This window comes from Triplophysa rosa, linkage group LG21 (genome assembly GCF_024868665.1).
Source record: "Triplophysa rosa linkage group LG21, Trosa_1v2, whole genome shotgun sequence".
NCBI classification, from domain to species: Eukaryota; Metazoa; Chordata; class Actinopteri; order Cypriniformes; family Nemacheilidae; genus Triplophysa; species Triplophysa rosa.
The window spans coordinates 266,269-283,167 of NC_079910.1; the positions used below are offsets into that span (position 1 = coordinate 266,269).

Consider the following 16,899-nt stretch of genomic DNA (forward strand, 5'->3'; position numbering starts at 1 on the left):
AGTCAATGGGATTTTTCGGGTGGTTTTTTTCCCCCCTATCGCACCCCCCCCACCCGATCGCTTATAAAAGTCATAGCACACCATTCCCGAATAGGCCCGTCGATGTGATGTATTCATCCATGGGTCTACGTCAAAAGCTGCGGGACAAGTAGCGTGCCAAACATTTGGTGGAACAAGAATAATTATAAGAAGTATGTATATTCGAATAACAATAATTGTGTCGAGCCGACAGATGGGGTTTGACTTGAGAACCTATCATCTTCTGATTATTTTGAAAAGGCCAATGAAAATTGGCGAATGAAATTTGCATGCCGGACTCCGCCCCGGACATCCGGGTATAAAGGAACACGGCATGCAGCATTCATTCACCTTTTGGTGTTCAGAGCCTACGCATCTGATAATCTTCTGCGGATCTTCGTTGATCTTCTTGCGATCTCACGATCTACCTTCCTGCTGGAATCTACGACGTGGTGCAGCGGACAGTCCCTTCCTGCAGCTACTCTCCCACTCTACTCTCGGCAGTTCCGGAGGTGTCAAGAGCTAATTTTCTTCTAAAAGAGCAAATTTGTCCAGCGTGGCATGGCCCGCTGCTCTCGTGGGTGCAACGCGCTCATCGAGGAGGGGGACGGACACGATGTCTGCCTCAGGTGTTTGGGTCTCTGGCACGCTGAGGCAGCCTTTGTGGATACGTCCTGCCTGCACTGCGGGCGGATGGCGATCCAGACGTTGCGGTCATGGGTGGCTGTGTTCTTTATGGACACAGCCACCAACCCGTCTGCTACCCGTTCCGAGACTGCAAGGGCTACGGCCCTGCCGTCCGCTTCGGTTGGCACCGGGGGTGATATGGGGATCACTGTGAGCGTTAAACCGTCAGCCGCAGGCTCACGGACCGTTCATGCCCCGTCTCGCTCGTCTGATCGTCCCCCAGGAGACGGTTCTACCCCGTCTTGTTCCTCAGTCACGTACTCGGGAGTGAGGATGAGATGTCACTTGCTGCATCGGAGGGTGACCTGTTGGCATCCGACCCCGACGACTCCTCGGAGCTCCCTTCCTCGGGGGGTCGAGCCCAGGTGGAAGGGGACATTGAGATGTCATCCGTGCTATTCCGGGCCGCCGTGAGCATTGGGTTGCAGTGTACCACACTGCCTCCTCCCCAGCGCTCGCGGCTGGATACGTGGTACCTCGGTCCGGCCCCGGACCCATTCTTCCCGGAGGTGCATGAGGAGCTCAGTAAGACGTGGAACGCCCCCCTCACGGCTTGTTCCCGCCAGACCGGCTCTGTCACCCTTACCTCCCTCAATGGTGGGGCAGCCAGAGGTTATGTCGAGCTTCCCCAGGTGGAGCATGCTGTCGCGGTGCACCTGTGCCCGCAGACGGCGGCCACCTGGAGGGCTCGGCCTAGACTCCCTTCCAAGGCGTGTAAGTTTTCGGCATCCCTGGTGTCGAAGGCTTACACTGCTGCGGGACAGGCTGCCTCCTCCCTCTACGCCATTGCCATCCTGCAAGTTCACCAGGCCAAGGCGTTGAAGGAGCTCCACGAGGGTAGGACCGACCCAGTGGCAATGCAGGAACTCCGCACCGCCACTGACCTCGCTCTACGGGCGACTAAGGTGACGGCGCGGGCCCTGGGTCGGGCGATGTCCACCATGGTGGTCCAGGAGAGGCACCTCTGGCTAAACCTTGTGCAGATGAGGGACTCTGAGAAAGTTCGCTTTCTAGATGCCCCCATCTCTCAGGGTGGGCTGTTTGGTGACATCGTCGAAGATTTCTCCCAACAGTTTTCGACGGTGAAGAAGCAGACGGAGGCGATCAAACACATCCTGCCCCGCCGCAACTCGGCCGCCTCCAGGCCTTCGAGATCCCGAGCGGCGTCTGCTTCCCAGCAGTCCCGGTCCTCCTCGACTCTGGGTCCGGTTCCAGGGCCCCCTCCTCAGGCTGCCTCCTGGAAAAGGACGTCGAAGAGGAAACCGCCACCCGCCAGCAGCCGTCGCGGAAGCAGAAGCGGCCCTGACGGGGGACCCCAGGGAGATCGAGCTACCATCGGGCAACATCGCTGGGGGATCGGACAGGGACGGTTCCTGCACCGTCTCACCATCTGCTGGCCTCCTCCGGGGGGCCAGCGCCCACTTTCTCACAAAAAGAGTTTCCTCTCTCTCTCTGGGTCCTTACAGCCACTCCCACTCTCGACACGACAGTGGACGGCAACTCGACGTTGCGCCATGGCGAAGCAAACACCAGCCCTCAGCACTCTCAGTCAGACAGTGCGTTGAGCTGCACAAACGCCAGGCAGGACAAACAGCACAGCCGATCTCCTCCCCGGGGGCTCTCCCCGGCAAGGGATCCGCATTGCTGGCCATCGAACCACCCCCTGCGGGGGCAATGAGGCAGATCGAATCCCTAGTCCCCCATCTCGGTTCCTGGGAACCTGGCTTCGGCTTCCCAGGCCATCAGGTTGGCTGAGGAGGACGATCCGTCTCGGCTACGCGATCCAGTTCGCCAGACGGCCGCCCAAGTTTCGGGGCATCCTCTCTACTTCAGTCAGAGGCAAGGATGCTCCCGTGCTTCGGGCCGAGGTCGCCACCCTTCTGGCGAAGGGAGCGATCGAGCCCGTCCTACCAGCCGAGATGTCCAACGGGTTCTACAGCCCGTACTTCATTGTCCCCAAGAAAGACGGGGGGCTGCGCCCCATCCTAGATCTGCGTGTCCTGAACAAGCACCTACACAAGCTGCCGTTCAGGATGATCACGCAGAAGCGCATCCTGTCATCCGTCAGATGTCAGGATTGGTTCATGGCAATCGACCTGAAGGACGCGTACTTTCATGTCTCGATCCTCCCTCGTCATCGGCCGTTCCTACGGTTCGCTTTCGAGGGGCAGGCATATCAGTACAGGGTCCTCCCCTTCGGTCTGTCCCTGTCTCCACGTGTCTTCACGAAGATCGTGGAAGCCGCCCTCCTTCCCCTCAGGGAAAGAGGTGTGCGGGTACTGAACTATCTCGACGACTGGCTAATCTTGGCACACTCGTGAGATTTGTTGTGTACACACAGGGACCTGGTGCTCCGGCACCTAGATCGGTTGGGGCTACAGGTCAACTGGGAAAAGAGCAAGCTCTCCCCTGTGCAGAGCATCCTCTTTCTCGGTATGGAACTCGACTCTGTCTCCATGACAGCGCGACTGACTACAGAGCGCGCCCAGTCAGTGTTGAATTGCCTGAAGCTTTTCAGACAATCAGCGGTCCCCCTGAAACAATTTCAGAGGCTCCTGGGTTACATGGCATCCTTGGCGGGGGTGGTCCCCCTCGGGTTGATGCACATGCGACCGCTCCAGCACTGGCTACAGAGTCGAGTTCCTTGGACAGCGTGGCACACCGGCAGCAGGCGTATGGTCATCACGCCTTTCTGCCGGCGCACCCTAACCCCCTGGTCTTCCATGACCTTTTTGCGGACAGGGGTCCCCCTAGGGCAGGTGTCAAGGCACGTCGTAGTGACGACGGATGCATCCCTGCAGGGTTGGGGTGCCGTGTGCAACGGACACGCAGTGTCGGGGCGATGGACGGGCCCCCGCCTGCGTTGGCATATCAACTGCCTAGAGTTGTTGGTTGTGCTACTTGCACTGAGGAGGCTTCAACCTCTCGTGCAGGGCAGGCACGTGCTGGTCCGGTGTATATCAATCGTCAGGGTGGCATTCGCTCACGGCAGCTAACACGACTCACCCGGCGCCTCCTCCTCTGGAGTCAGCAGGTGATCAGCTCCCTGCGAGCCACACACATCCTGGGCATCCTGAACCAGACAGCAGATGCGCTCTCTCGTCAGTCGACGCCTCGCGGAGAGTGGCGACTCCATCCCCACGCAGTCCAGCTCATTTGGGAGCAGTTCGGCCAGGCACATGTGGACCTGTTTGCCTCCCCGGACTCCACCCATTGTCTGCTTTGGTACTCCCTGACCCGAGGCACCCCTCGGCACGGATGCCCTTGCGCACAACTGGCCGCGGGACAAGCGAAAGTACGCCTTCCCCCCAGTGAGCCTCATTGCACAGACCCTGTGCAAGGTCAGGGAAGAGGAGCATCAAGTGGTACTAGTTGCGCCTTACTGGCCCAACCGGACTTGGTTCCAGAGCTGATGCTTCTGACAACAACTCCCCCCTGGCCGATTCCCCTGATGGAGGACCTTCTTTCACAGGGGAAGGGCATGTTGTGGCATCCCAGGCCAGACCTCTGGAACCTCCATGTCTGGCCCCTGGATGGGACCAGGAGATCCTGAGTGGGCTACCCCCGGCTGTGGTGGAGACCATCACCCAGTCTAGGGCCCCTGCGACTAGGCGGTTATACGCCTTTAAGTGGCGCCTCTTCTCGTCCTGGTGTGCCTCTCGCGGAGAGGACCCACAGAGATGCTCGATCAGGCACGTGCTGTCCTTCCTACAGGAGAGACTTGAGAGAAACCTCTCCCCCTCCACACTGAAAGTGTATGTTGCCGCAGTAGCCGCACATCACAAACCAGTTGGTGGCAAGTCTCTGGGATAGCACGACCTGGTCATTAGGTTCCTTAGGGGCGCGAGAAGGTTGAATCCACCTCGCCCGCGCTCTGTACCCTCTTGGGACCTGGAAGTGGTCCCCTGGGAGAGGCCGCTCTTTCTCACCTCTCGATAAAGACGGCCCTCCTAGTGGCGCTCGCCTCCATCAAGAGGGTGGGGGACCTACAGGCATTATCTGTGTCCACGGACTGCCTGGAATTCGGGCCTGGAGATTCTCACGTGGTCCTGAGACCACGGCCCGGCTACGTGCCCAAGGTTCCCACCACTCCCTTTCGGGACCAGGTGGTGAACTTGCAGGCGCTCCCCACTGGGGAGGAAGACCCAACCCCGTCCGTGTTGTGTCCAGTACGCGCACTGTGCCTCTACTTGGACCGCACGCAGAGCTTCAAAAGCTCTGAGCAGCTCTTTGTCTGTTTTGGAGGTCAGCAGAAGGGGAGGGCTGTCTCCAAACAGAGGCTGGCGCACTGGATCGTGGAGGCCATCGTTATGGCCTACCGATCACAAGATCGCCCCTGCCCGTTGGGAGTGAGGGCACACTCCACCCGGGGTGTGGCCTCCTCGTGGGCACTGGATCAGGGCGCCTCTCTGGCAGACATCTGCAGAGCTGCGGGTTGGGCTACACCCATCACCTTCGCGAGGTTTTACAACCTACGCGTGGAACCGGTGTCAGCCCGCATCCTCCAGGGCAACAGATAGGACCGGCATCCGGTAGGGCATACGCCTGCGAAAACCCTTCCCCCTTCCTCTAGGGGGAGCAGCGGCTATTTCGCCTCCCTTCTTTCCCCACTGGGTAAAGAACAGGCATTCCATCCATCACTAAGCACCTCCCTGGGGGGCAGGCTGGGCAGAGCAGCCCTGCCCCCTTAGGTCGGGGAACAGCTGAGTTATCTACCACATAGCTCTAACCGGACCTAGTGCTCCAGACGTGGTAACTTTTTTTTTTTTTCCTCAAAAGCTCTGGGGCCCCCTCCCTCTCCACTGGACGGTTACAATTCTGCGCTAGTGCTAGAGCTGCACGATTAATCGTTAAAAGATTGTGATCTCGATTCAAACACCCACGCGATCTCATTAATGAAAATCAACGATTCTCGTGACTAATTTACCTCGGACTAAAATCATAACGCTTCAATATGTGCTGGTGCTGCCGCAGAAGCAGAGATAGCATTATTATCATAAGGTATGTAACGACGTCACAAACAGTCTTTTCAACCACACACTATCCTTATTTCTGTGTCCAATGATCACAGAAGTATTGGGATTAAAGCAGAGAGTTGCCAACTCACACGCATGAGACGCGTTTACAAGCTCCTACGCTGCCCAAATTAATCTCACACCAAACAACAGACCAACATATAAAGTAAATACACCCTGACAACAAAACTGCTCTTATGAGTGTCTTTCTTACATTGTTCTGAATATGCTTCGCATCTTAACTAGACTGGTTTGAAACGAAACTATCGATTGCAGACAGTTTGTAGCGCTGACAAATCTGAGTGCGCGTTTATATCCGTCATTGCGGTAAAACACGTCATCAGAGTGATGGCGCTTATCACTGTATTTACGCTAATAGAGAAGCTGCGCTATTAGAGCTTTTCATCAAGTTGCCAAAGTTATTTTAAACTGTTTACAGATGAGAATACTGCGTTGTTATGTTTATCAGTAGTGTCTTTCTTTAAAGACCCCTTCAAGCAGTCTGTAGATATCAGACAAGACCTTTAATTGCAAGTGTCACCTTACTGAGAAATATTTCATATACACGTTAATTCAATGCATTAATACTTTTTAGGAAGTTAAACTTTTGCATTTAAAGTAAAAAAAACACTTTAGTTTACTTATGGAATTTGTGGTTAAAAATTTCTCACTATTACTACTGTAGGTTAACCATAAAATTATTACATAATTAGGTATTACATACCTAAATAAAAAAAAATTGTCAGAACCTCTAGTAAATTATGTATTACTTTTACTCATCATTCAGAATCGTAAAAGAATCGCAATCTCTATTTGAAACAAAAGAATCGGGATTCTCAATTTATGCAGAATCGTGCAGCTCTAGCTAGCGCTCACGTCTGACTCGCCCAGGCCAGTCAACATCGCTCCGCTGGAAATTGTGACGTGGCGCAGCGCTGTGGCGTTTTCCATAGGAACCCCATCTGTCGGCTCGACACAACGTCGAGAGACCAACAGAAAGGGAACGTCTTGGTTACGGATGTAACCTCAGTTCCCTGATGGAGGGAACGAGACGTTGTGTCCTCCTTGCCACAACGCTGGCCGCTTTTTCAAAGCATCACTGTCAAGTTGCTTCTGGTCTCCACACATCAATCTTGCCTCTAACTCGAAAAGAGCATAGTCAACCACGGACACAAGGATCATCTCAAAATGGCTTTACTTTGAATCTTCAATAAACTTGTTACAATTTTCATTGGTTTGCAGTTTGTTACTTTTCCTTCCATTTCACATTTGATCTGAGCAGATTTCCAACAGATTATCGTAGCTTGATTAAAGTTGTAACAACAGTCTGCCTTTTCCGTAACAAAAGTTCATTCCAAGTTCATAATAAATTCCAATTAGGTTGATAACCTTTAACGAAAACAGAATAAAAATACTTAATTTCATCCAAACATTGAACATCCCATACATTAACATGTATACACAATATGCAAATTTTCAAGTATACTTAATAATACACAGGAACCGTATGCACTGCTATAAATCATCATACACAATTATTTAGTAAATGTCTCTCATGGTTTAAACCATACGATGGTATTTACACATATTAAGGGTGTGCAAAGCAGCCGGTATTTGTATCTGTATTTGTTGAGGGGGGAGAGTATTTGTATTTGTATTCGAGTAAAATTCAAAATAGGCGTAAAAATCCAGTTTTTTTGCGTTACACTTCTAATTTACGTTATAGTGTACGTAAACAGAGCGAACATGAGAGCACCCGACTGCAGACGTCAATAATGCAGCGTAATGGAATAATCTCCCGATCAAACTCCGCTTCCCGAAAGTTATAAACTGCCTCCGGAACCCAGTTAAGGTACAAAAATCTATTCAACAAAAATAGTGATGCACGCAGTGAAGTCTTTTTTCGCTCAGCCGAGCCTTCTCTGTTGCTGTGTGGAGCAGCCTGTGTCAGTCACCTCTTTTACCCCACCCCCCCGACTCTGAATGTCACTCACTCACTCATGCGGGCATGCACTGCGGTCTCATGAGAAAACGCAGCTTTTTGATATAAAGTTTTTCTTGTTCCCGAATACAAATATTTTTTTAAGTATTTGTTCGAAATAAGTATTGTAAAAAACACGCTATTTGTGCCTTTCCGAATACCGTATTCGGGTTCGGCTCCACCCCTAACACATAGGACACTTCAAATCTGAATATTAATCAGCATTACGATCGTTTAAACAGTTCCATCCTACCAGAGCGTCTCGGGTTGATTAATCATTGATGTGCATCCGATTTACCCTCCTTATCCACTTGTTTCTCTCCGGGTATATAATCCATTCCTCAGATGAAACATTGTGCGACTGGGTTCCCACAGGCTGTTAAACTTGCAGGACAAGCATTTTGTTTATCCTTCCAGCCTGCCTTTTGCGTTCAATGCGCGCTGGTCTTAACGCACCTGTTACACATCATTTGTGATTCGTCGGCAATTTCCGATGCATTTCGTAGCTCTCCGTAACCTGTTACCTCTAACGTAATTGTGATGTAATCAATTTGCCACACAGGATTTCTGTTCTTATAACCCGTCTCTTAAAATCATTTTTAAATGAACTTAAATGATGTTTCTAGCGTCACAATCACTAATTATCAACTCATAGAATAATGATATAAATGGGTTTTGAATTATAATCAATAAATGTAAATATACAAGGGGAGTGGCTTCATTGCGTCAGATATACATCACTTTTCTCACAGCTGATTGGTAAATATTTAAATATTGTAAAATATTGTATATGTAAATATTGCTAAACCTGTGTATGTGTGTGTTTTCTCTTTCTCCCAGTTTCTCGTAAACCACTGCCACCAGTTCCAGGAGAGGAAACCAGCGGCTGTACGGTGAGATTTGACCTGCTTCTCTGTTTGCTTTAGTGCTGGTTCAGTGCTGGTTTAATGCTGGTTCAGTGCTGGTTTAATGCTGGTTCAGTGCTGGTTTAATGCTGGGTCAGTGCTGGTTTACTGCTGGTTCAGTGCTGGTTTAATGCTGGTTCAGTGCTGGTTTAATGCTGGGTCAGTGCTGGTTTACTGCTGGTTCAGTGCTGGTTTAATGCTGGTTCAGTGCTGGTTTAATGCTGGTTCAGTGCTGGTTTAATGCTGGTTCAGTGCTGGTTTAATGCTGGTTCAGTGCTGGTTTAATGCTGGTTCAGTGCTGGTTTAATGCTGGTTCAGTGCTGGTTTAATGCTGGTTCAGTGCTGGTTTAATGCTGGTTCAGTGCTGGTTTAATGCTGGTTCAGTGCTGGTTTAATGCTGGTTCAGTGCTGGTTTAATGCTGGTTCAGTGCTGGTTTAATGCTGGTTCAGTGCTGGTTTAATGCTGGTTCAGTGCTGGTTTAATGCTGGTTCAGTGCTGGTTTAATGCTGGTTCAGTGCTGGTTTAATGCTGGTTCAGTGCTGGTTTAATGCTGGTTCAGTGCTGGTTTAATGCTGGTTCAGTGCTGGTTTAATGCTGGTTCAGTGCTGGTTTAATGCTGGTTCAGTGCTGGTTTAATGCTGGTTCAGTGCTGGTTTAATGCTGGTTCAGTGCTGGTTTAATGCTGGTTCAGTGCTGGTTTAATGCTGGTTCAGTGCTGGTTTAATGCTGGTTCAGTGCTGGTTTAATGCTGGTTCAGTGCTGGTTTAATGCTGGTTCAGTGCTGGTTTAATGCTGGTTCAGTGCTGGTTTAATGCTGGTTCAGTGCTGGTTTAATGCTGGTTCAGTGCTGGTTTAATGCTGGTTCAGTGCTGGTTTAATGCTGGTTCAGTGCTGGTTTAATGCTGGTTCAGTGCTGGTTTAATGCTGGTTCAGTGCTGGTTTAATGCTGGTTCAGTGCTGGTTTAATGCTGGTTCAGTGCTGGTTTAATGCTGGTTCAGTGCTGGTTTAATGCTGGTTCAGTGCTGGTTCAGTGCTGGTTTAATGCTGGTTCAGTGCTGGTTTATTGCTGGTTCAGTGCTGGTTTACTGCTGGTTCAGTGCTGGTTTAATGCTGGTTCAGTGCTGGTTTACTGCTGGTTCAGTGCTGGTTTATTGCTGGTTCAGTGCTGGTTTACTGCTGGTTCAGTGCTGGTTTAATGCTTGTTTAATGCTAGTTCAGTGCTTGTTTAATGCTGTTTCAGTAATGGTCTACTGCTGGTTCAGTGCTGGTTTAGTACTGGTTTAATGCTGGTTCAGTACTGGTTTAATGCTGGTTTACTGCTGGTTCAGTGCTGGTTTAGTGCTGTCCTGTTCATGAGCAGATGAAGCCACTGAACCGAATCAATGTTGTTGTTTAGGGTGAGCAGCTTCTCTATAACCGTGTATTCAAATATACACATGTAGTTTTGTGTAATTTTCTCCATCACCCCATAGGTCCGACGACCTTCTCCTCCCCTCCCACCCTCAGAGGGGACCACACGGGAAGAGGCGGGCTCTCCAGAGGAAGTGGTCATTGCGTTGTATGACTTTCAAGGGTTGGAGCCTCATGATTTGATGTTGAAGACAGGAGAAGAGTATGTCATACTGGAGAAGAGTGGTGTGAACTGGTATAAAGCTCGGAATAGATTTGGGTGTGTGTTTTGTTCATTTGTCACTTTAAACTGTTATAAATAACTGGTAGCCTGTGCGTCTTTCCCACTTCAGTACCATGACAAGCTTGTGTGATTTGCACGGACTGACTGTTCAGTGTTTGACATCAGCTCAGCTCTCTAACCCTTCTCACTATATTTTGCCCATCGGCCTATAATGACACCATCATGATCAATTGCTTCTTGCACATTTCTGTATTGTGTGTGTTGTGTAGAGAAGAGGGCTACATCCCCAGCAACTACGTGACTGTAAAGGAATCCGACATGCTTGAACAATTTATGTGAGTAAAACCACATATGTGTGTGAATGTTGAATGGTTTTGTATTTCAATTTCAGATTTCAAAGGTCATTTGTTTTGTTTGTGTGTGTTGTGTTTTTCAGATGGTTCCGTAAAAATGTCAACCGCAATAAAGCTGAGGAGCAACTCAGAAAAGAGGTGTGTGTGTGTGTGTGTGTGTTTTATGTAGTGTGTGTTCAGTGTTGTGATGCATGTGCGTTTGATGTTTATTTAGTGTGTGCGTGTGTTTGTAGGGGAAAGATGGGGGATTTATGGTTCGGATGTCCAGTACAGGGACCTACACTGTGTCTTTGTTCAGCAAGAGCGCAGGGTGAGACATATTTATTAAATGATACATTAAAATGATACTGAGATCTTTATATGATATATAATATCAGGAGATGGGATGATAAATTGCTTAATATTGTGTTATATTGAACTTGTTTAGTGATGGAGCAGTCAAGCATTACCAGATTAAAGAAACACAAACCCCCACAAGACAATTTTATCTGGCTGAAAAATATCTGTTCAACAGCATTCCTGAACTCATAGAGTACCACATGTACAACTCTGCAGGTAACAAACACGCGTGTGTAGCAAAACCTGACAAATCAAAGAAAAACCTTCCTTTTTGTAAAAGCACTTAAGTAAAGAGCGCTTTTCCACCATCGCGTGGATCCGTTGTAAGCACAGTATGAACGTTTCCAGTTATGTTTCCACGTGAGGCTGGTTCAACACGGCACAGAAATGCTCTCGGCTCGGAATGGTGCTAATAGAAAGCATGCAGAGACGGTATAGAGTCTCAGTCTCTTGTGATACCACAGCAGCGTGTGACGCGTATGTTTAAATTTGAAAGATTTTCATTATCAGCCCTGCAGTGGAAAACTAACCCATTTACGCACCGGCCGGAGTGGAACGATTGAGCAACGAGAACGATACGGCGTGATGGTGGAAAAGTGCTCCAAGGTTTAGCGTTAGGTTCCAGTGTTTATAACTAACATCATTTGAATTTTATCGATTCCGATTCTGCTTATCGATTTTGATTCTTATTGATTCCCAGTTTGGATTCCACAGTTGAAGTAAAACATTTAGATATCAACCTGTATGGTCATTTAGCCTGCTTATTCACTGCTTTGCCCAAAAAGATATGTATTTATCAGCACTGTTTTGTGTGTTTGTACATTACAACCATGTTTTGTCTGATTATTACAATTTGTATTACCGTAGTTGAACTACATCATGGTTAAACTCTAGTTTAACACATGCTCCTCTGTTGAAAAAACCATCATATGCTGGGTTAGGTATGTTTTGATGCTGGTTTGCCCAGCTTAAACCAGCACAAACCAGCATCAAAACATACCAAACCAGCATATGCTGGTTTTTTCAACAATGTCATTTCTGAAAATCTGCACACAGGAATTGATGAGAGGAATTGACATTTTAATTTCAAGTATCCTATTCCTATGCCTTTTGATTCCAGAATTACAATTGATTTATGATTCTCAACTCTACTAGCTGTGTATGTATAAAAACAATAGAAATCTGTGAAATGTCCTCATTTGTGTGTGTGTGCGTGCTTGCGCGTACAGGTCTTGTCTGCAGACTCCGTCATGCAGTAGGTGATGGGAGGAGGGAGGCTCCTACAACAGCAGGGTTCAGCTATGGTACACACTCACTATCATCATCATCATCATGAGCAGTCACGTTACATGAATGTTGCCTGAATGTTGTCCGCTTGTTGTTCGTAGACAAATGGGAGATCAATCCGTCTGAATTGACGTTCATGAAGGAACTGGGCAGTGGTCAGGTTGGAGTGGTCAGACTGGGCAAATGGAGAGCGCAGCATAAAGTGGCCATAAAAACCATCAGAGAAGGAGCCATGAGTGAAGACGACTTCATAGAGGAGGCCAAGATTATGATGTGCACGTCACACGCACACTTTACTCAAAAGCATGTTTACAGTAAACCACTATAGTGTGAAAAGTGTTCTGTCGTGTGCGTTACAGGAATTTGTCTCATCGTAATCTGGTGCAGTTGTATGGAGTTTGTACCCAACAGAAGCCCATTTATCTGGTCACTGAATTCATGGAACTGGGCTGCCTGCTGAATTTCCTCCGGCAGAGACGAGGAGCGCTCGGGCCGCTGGATCTTCTGAGCATCTGTCACGACGTCAGTCTGGGAATGACCCATCTGGAGCAGCATGGATGCATCCACAGGGACCTGGTGAGAAAACACACACAAGAGTCCCCAACGTGACAAGCGTGAAAACCTTTATGGCTACAGATAGCAGACACAGTTATATCACACGGCGTGACACGTGATTTGTACATCAGATCAAACAAATGTTCAAAAACAATGAAGTGAAATGTTGCAATAATGAGAACAACAAGTCATACTGTCATTTGTAAATAAGAAGTGACAGCTGCAGAGCGGAGGTTTTATTCTTTTTTATGGTTTGTAACTGTGCGGTGTCTAAAAAACAGCAGAGTGTCCGCGGCGTCTAAAAAACTATTCAAATGAAGGCCCGGTAACACTTTATTTTACGGTGCCCTCTTTACACCACACCCTAAACCACACCCTAACCCTTTAGTAAGTACATGTAGTTAATTATTAGTACTCGGTACTTAAATGTATAATTACTCTGTAACACGGGCACTGTAAAATAAAGTGTAACCGAAGGCCCTTAAAAAGTCTTAAATGCCATTTTCCAAGGTATTAAATCGAAAGTTGGAGGTCCATTTGCACCTGCTTGTTAAACAACATGGTTGACTAATGGGGAAATGCAAGTTTTTGTGTGAATGGTTGGAGGATAAAGGTGCATTCAGACTGCCAGCGACTGTCACTGTGGCCCCGTTTACTCGGTCAGTTAAATGTGACCCAATTCCGATTTTTTCCTCCAATGTGACACAGATCGGATATGACCCACGATAGTGTAAACAGGAAAAAAACGCATGCATTCAGATATTTCGAGATCAGTTTCAGGCCTCATTCATATGTAGAAATAAATCAGATATGTGCCAATGTGACTGTCATGTAAACAGGCGGATCAGATATTCACCCGTCAATGCGAGTCGTACATCATTAATGCCTTTCACACAGAGATGATCCCGGAAAATTGCCATATTGTTAAATTAAGCGAGTTCGCCAGTTATTCGAAAATGTAAAAAAAAATTGTATTTAGCTAAATCATGCATGCATGCATGATACGTCCTGTCACCAAACTGGAACTCAAGACGAGAAAATAGCGCTGTCTGCTTAAATGCAGTTTTAAAGTTTGAAATTACTCAAAATCTAAATTCATCACAATATCAAAATGATCAACATAAAAATACAAATCGCCTCAATAAACATGATCGCTCAGCAACAACCTAAAACACTTTGCTGTTCCACGTAGCGGAGAAGCTCGAGTTTCTCTGCAGACACCCGCTTAACTTTTAACAGGATAAACACTTGCCCGAGCATTTACCTATTTTTTTCCTTAATAACAACATTGTAAAAAACATAAACATGATAAACATATAGCCTACCGACCTAAGTGTTTCTGTATGGTCTTTGTAATATCATGTGCAGTCTGCTTTATTGACAGGTTTTTTGTTCAGTCTGCAAGAGCTTGTTCAAATAATCTAAATAATAAAAAACTTTCTCAAACTTTGTTTAAAAAACGTCATTTTTTAAAGTCATTTTTGAGCTCACATTTTTTGTACGTCATACAACTTAAAAGTGCCCTGCTGTATCCTGTGCATTTTATATTGTAGTTACAAAAATACTCATTTGTACTTAGTTAGAACTCCGCTGCGTTCCGTTTTAATTTGCACTACAGACGCATAAACAATTTGCTTTTATTTATTTTAACATTTATATTTATCTTATATGTAGCATAAGCTGGCTGAATGTAGGCTAATCCTTCTCTCATTAAAGGAGAAAAGAAGCCTACCTTTTGTTCTTATTGTTAGTCGTTGTTCTGCATTTACCAATAAATAAATAAAAAGTATTTAATTAAACATCTAATAAACAACAAATGCTAGATAATATTAACCCATCAACAGAGCTTATTTAGATGTATTTGGCACTAATAATAGAAGAAAAGTTATTATTTGAGTCACCTAATACACTACGCAAGGGAAATTCCTTTACAGTGACAGCTACGTTCACGATTAAAAAATATAACATTACATTACAGTAGCCTAGCGTCACGTGTCTTTATGTGTATATGCACACAGAGGAACAAATCCCGGCACACATTACGCCTGCATTTCCCCAAATCACTGTATGAAAAGGGCCAGTGCTTGAAGTGGGACAAAAAGGTTCCGGTACTCTCTTGTGCTCGTTGACATGCAAACTATTACCACATTATATTTGGACATATTGCTGGTACAACATATTTATTTACTAAAGGAACCATTTGCCTAACAACTGATTTAATCATGTTAAATACAATACAATTTCAGTCATTTCTTAGCCCGCGATAATAGTTCTGCAGTCTATTTAAAAAATACATGTAAGTGACGTGGCAAATGACGTTTCTTCTTTTTACGGTCAGTACTTGTAACTTGGGTTGTTTCGCTGAGTAGTGTAAATGCAGATATCGGATACAGGTCACTTTGAAAATGAGGTGTAAACGGGTCATCAAAAAAATCTGATATATTCACAAAAAAAAAAATTGGGCATCAAGAACTGCAGTGTAAACGGGGCCTGAGTGTCGCTAGTCTCTTGCTACGAGGTGGATAGAAGGCGTTTCTAGCTTTGGTTGCTCTAGTAACATTTACAAACAAACCCTGCAGTAACTGACAAGAGACGGATGACGTGAGCTCCGCTGCTTTACTTCTATTGGTAGTCGCTCATCATTTGCATAGAGTTGAGCAAATCTCGACTTTGTCGCTAGACACGCCCACTTCCGGTCACTGTCGCTCTTGTCGCCAGAAGTCGCCAGCTCTCCATCGAAATGAATGACATCGCCTCGCTTTGTCACTGGGTGTCGCTGGTGGTCTGAACGGGCGTAAGGAGTTGTAACGGTGGCTGAGGGCCGTCTCTGGACTGCTCTGTGTGTTGGAAGGCGATTAGCGTAGCCTCAAAGGGGACCGACACTGTCCGGTCCCACATGCTAAGTGCTAGCCACAAAGCTGGTTTCTCTTTCTAATAAACCTTGCATTGGGCTAGTCACTCAATGAATTCTCTTGTGCTTCGTTCCCACTCTTCTGAATGATGTTGCATTAATAAGGAGTTATCACAAACTCACACTGTTCAGTTGTGCTGTCTTACTATCTGTCAGTATATAGTAAATATAAGTTTAAGTGTCACCAATGTATGGTGGCGGTGTATAAAAACAACAGTCTTAAACGAGGTATTATTACAGTTTGAATTTAGCTCCATGATTCCTGTATGTACCCGGAGTGAGTGAGTGTTGTGATGACAGAAGATTGTTTTATTCTCACAGGCTGCCAGAAACTGTCTGGTGAACAGCTCTCTAGGGGTTAAAGTCTCAGACTTTGGGATGGCCAGGTATCACACACACGCACTGAAGGATAAAGATGAAGGAAACATGACGTGTATATGATTGTTGTTGTGTGGCGTCTCGTGTGGTCTTCAGGTACGTTCTGGACGATCAGTACACTAGTTCATCAGGAGCAAAGTTTCCAGTCAAATGGTCTCCGCCTGAGGTCTTCAACTTCTGCAAATACAGCAGCAAATCTGATGTCTGGTCGTTTGGTGAGGATGAGTTTTCATCTTTGAGTGTTGGGTTTTGTGTGTGTGTTAATGGTGAGATCTGGTGACATTTTCTCTTCAGGCGTGTTAATGTGGGAAGTTTTTACTGAAGGGAAAATGCCATTCGAACACAATTCCAACCATGAAGTGGTGATGATGGTCATGCAGGGACATCGACTCTACCGACCCAGAAAAACATCTCCTCATATCTACGGCATCATGCAGATGTGCTGGATGGAGGTAACGAAGACATTTCCACAGCGTCCAAAAATTATTTGACACTTTTGGTTGAAAAATGTCCAAGTTCTTTGGAGTGAGCTAGACTTTTTCATGCCACACTGAAAGCAAATATCCTAACTGCCATTCTTATTTTTTATTTGCGATTAAAATGACACCTTCATAGTGATTTGAACGTTTTGAACAGATGTTTGTTCAGGATGTGCTTCTGTTTGATTTAGATAAACACTTGAAATGCTTTTAGCCACAAGCAATTTATCATGAAGTAGCAGCAAGAAGTTTCTGAACTCTTTACCAGACAGAGTCAACCTGTTGTTAATATTGAATGTGCGTGTGTGTTTAATGATCTAACTGAATGTGTTTCTGTGTTGTGTTGTGTTGTTCAG

General features: G+C 46.7%; 1 protein-coding gene across 1 annotated transcript in view; it reads left to right on the plus strand.

The window, feature by feature from the left end:
* The window catches only part of tec (tec protein tyrosine kinase), a 32,157-nt gene that overhangs the window by 14,776 nt on the left and 482 nt on the right, over positions 1-16,899 (plus strand). The window contains exons 6-17 of the mRNA XM_057320189.1: positions 8,542-8,594; positions 10,081-10,277; positions 10,511-10,576; positions 10,678-10,732; positions 10,828-10,904; positions 11,022-11,149; positions 12,163-12,237; positions 12,322-12,493; positions 12,580-12,796; positions 16,008-16,072; positions 16,161-16,279; positions 16,359-16,516. Of these exons, the coding sequence (XP_057176172.1) occupies positions 8,542-8,594; positions 10,081-10,277; positions 10,511-10,576; positions 10,678-10,732; positions 10,828-10,904; positions 11,022-11,149; positions 12,163-12,237; positions 12,322-12,493; positions 12,580-12,796; positions 16,008-16,072; positions 16,161-16,279; positions 16,359-16,516 (1,382 nt within the window). The remainder of the gene's footprint in view (positions 1-8,541; positions 8,595-10,080; positions 10,278-10,510; positions 10,577-10,677; positions 10,733-10,827; positions 10,905-11,021; positions 11,150-12,162; positions 12,238-12,321; positions 12,494-12,579; positions 12,797-16,007; positions 16,073-16,160; positions 16,280-16,358; positions 16,517-16,899) is intronic.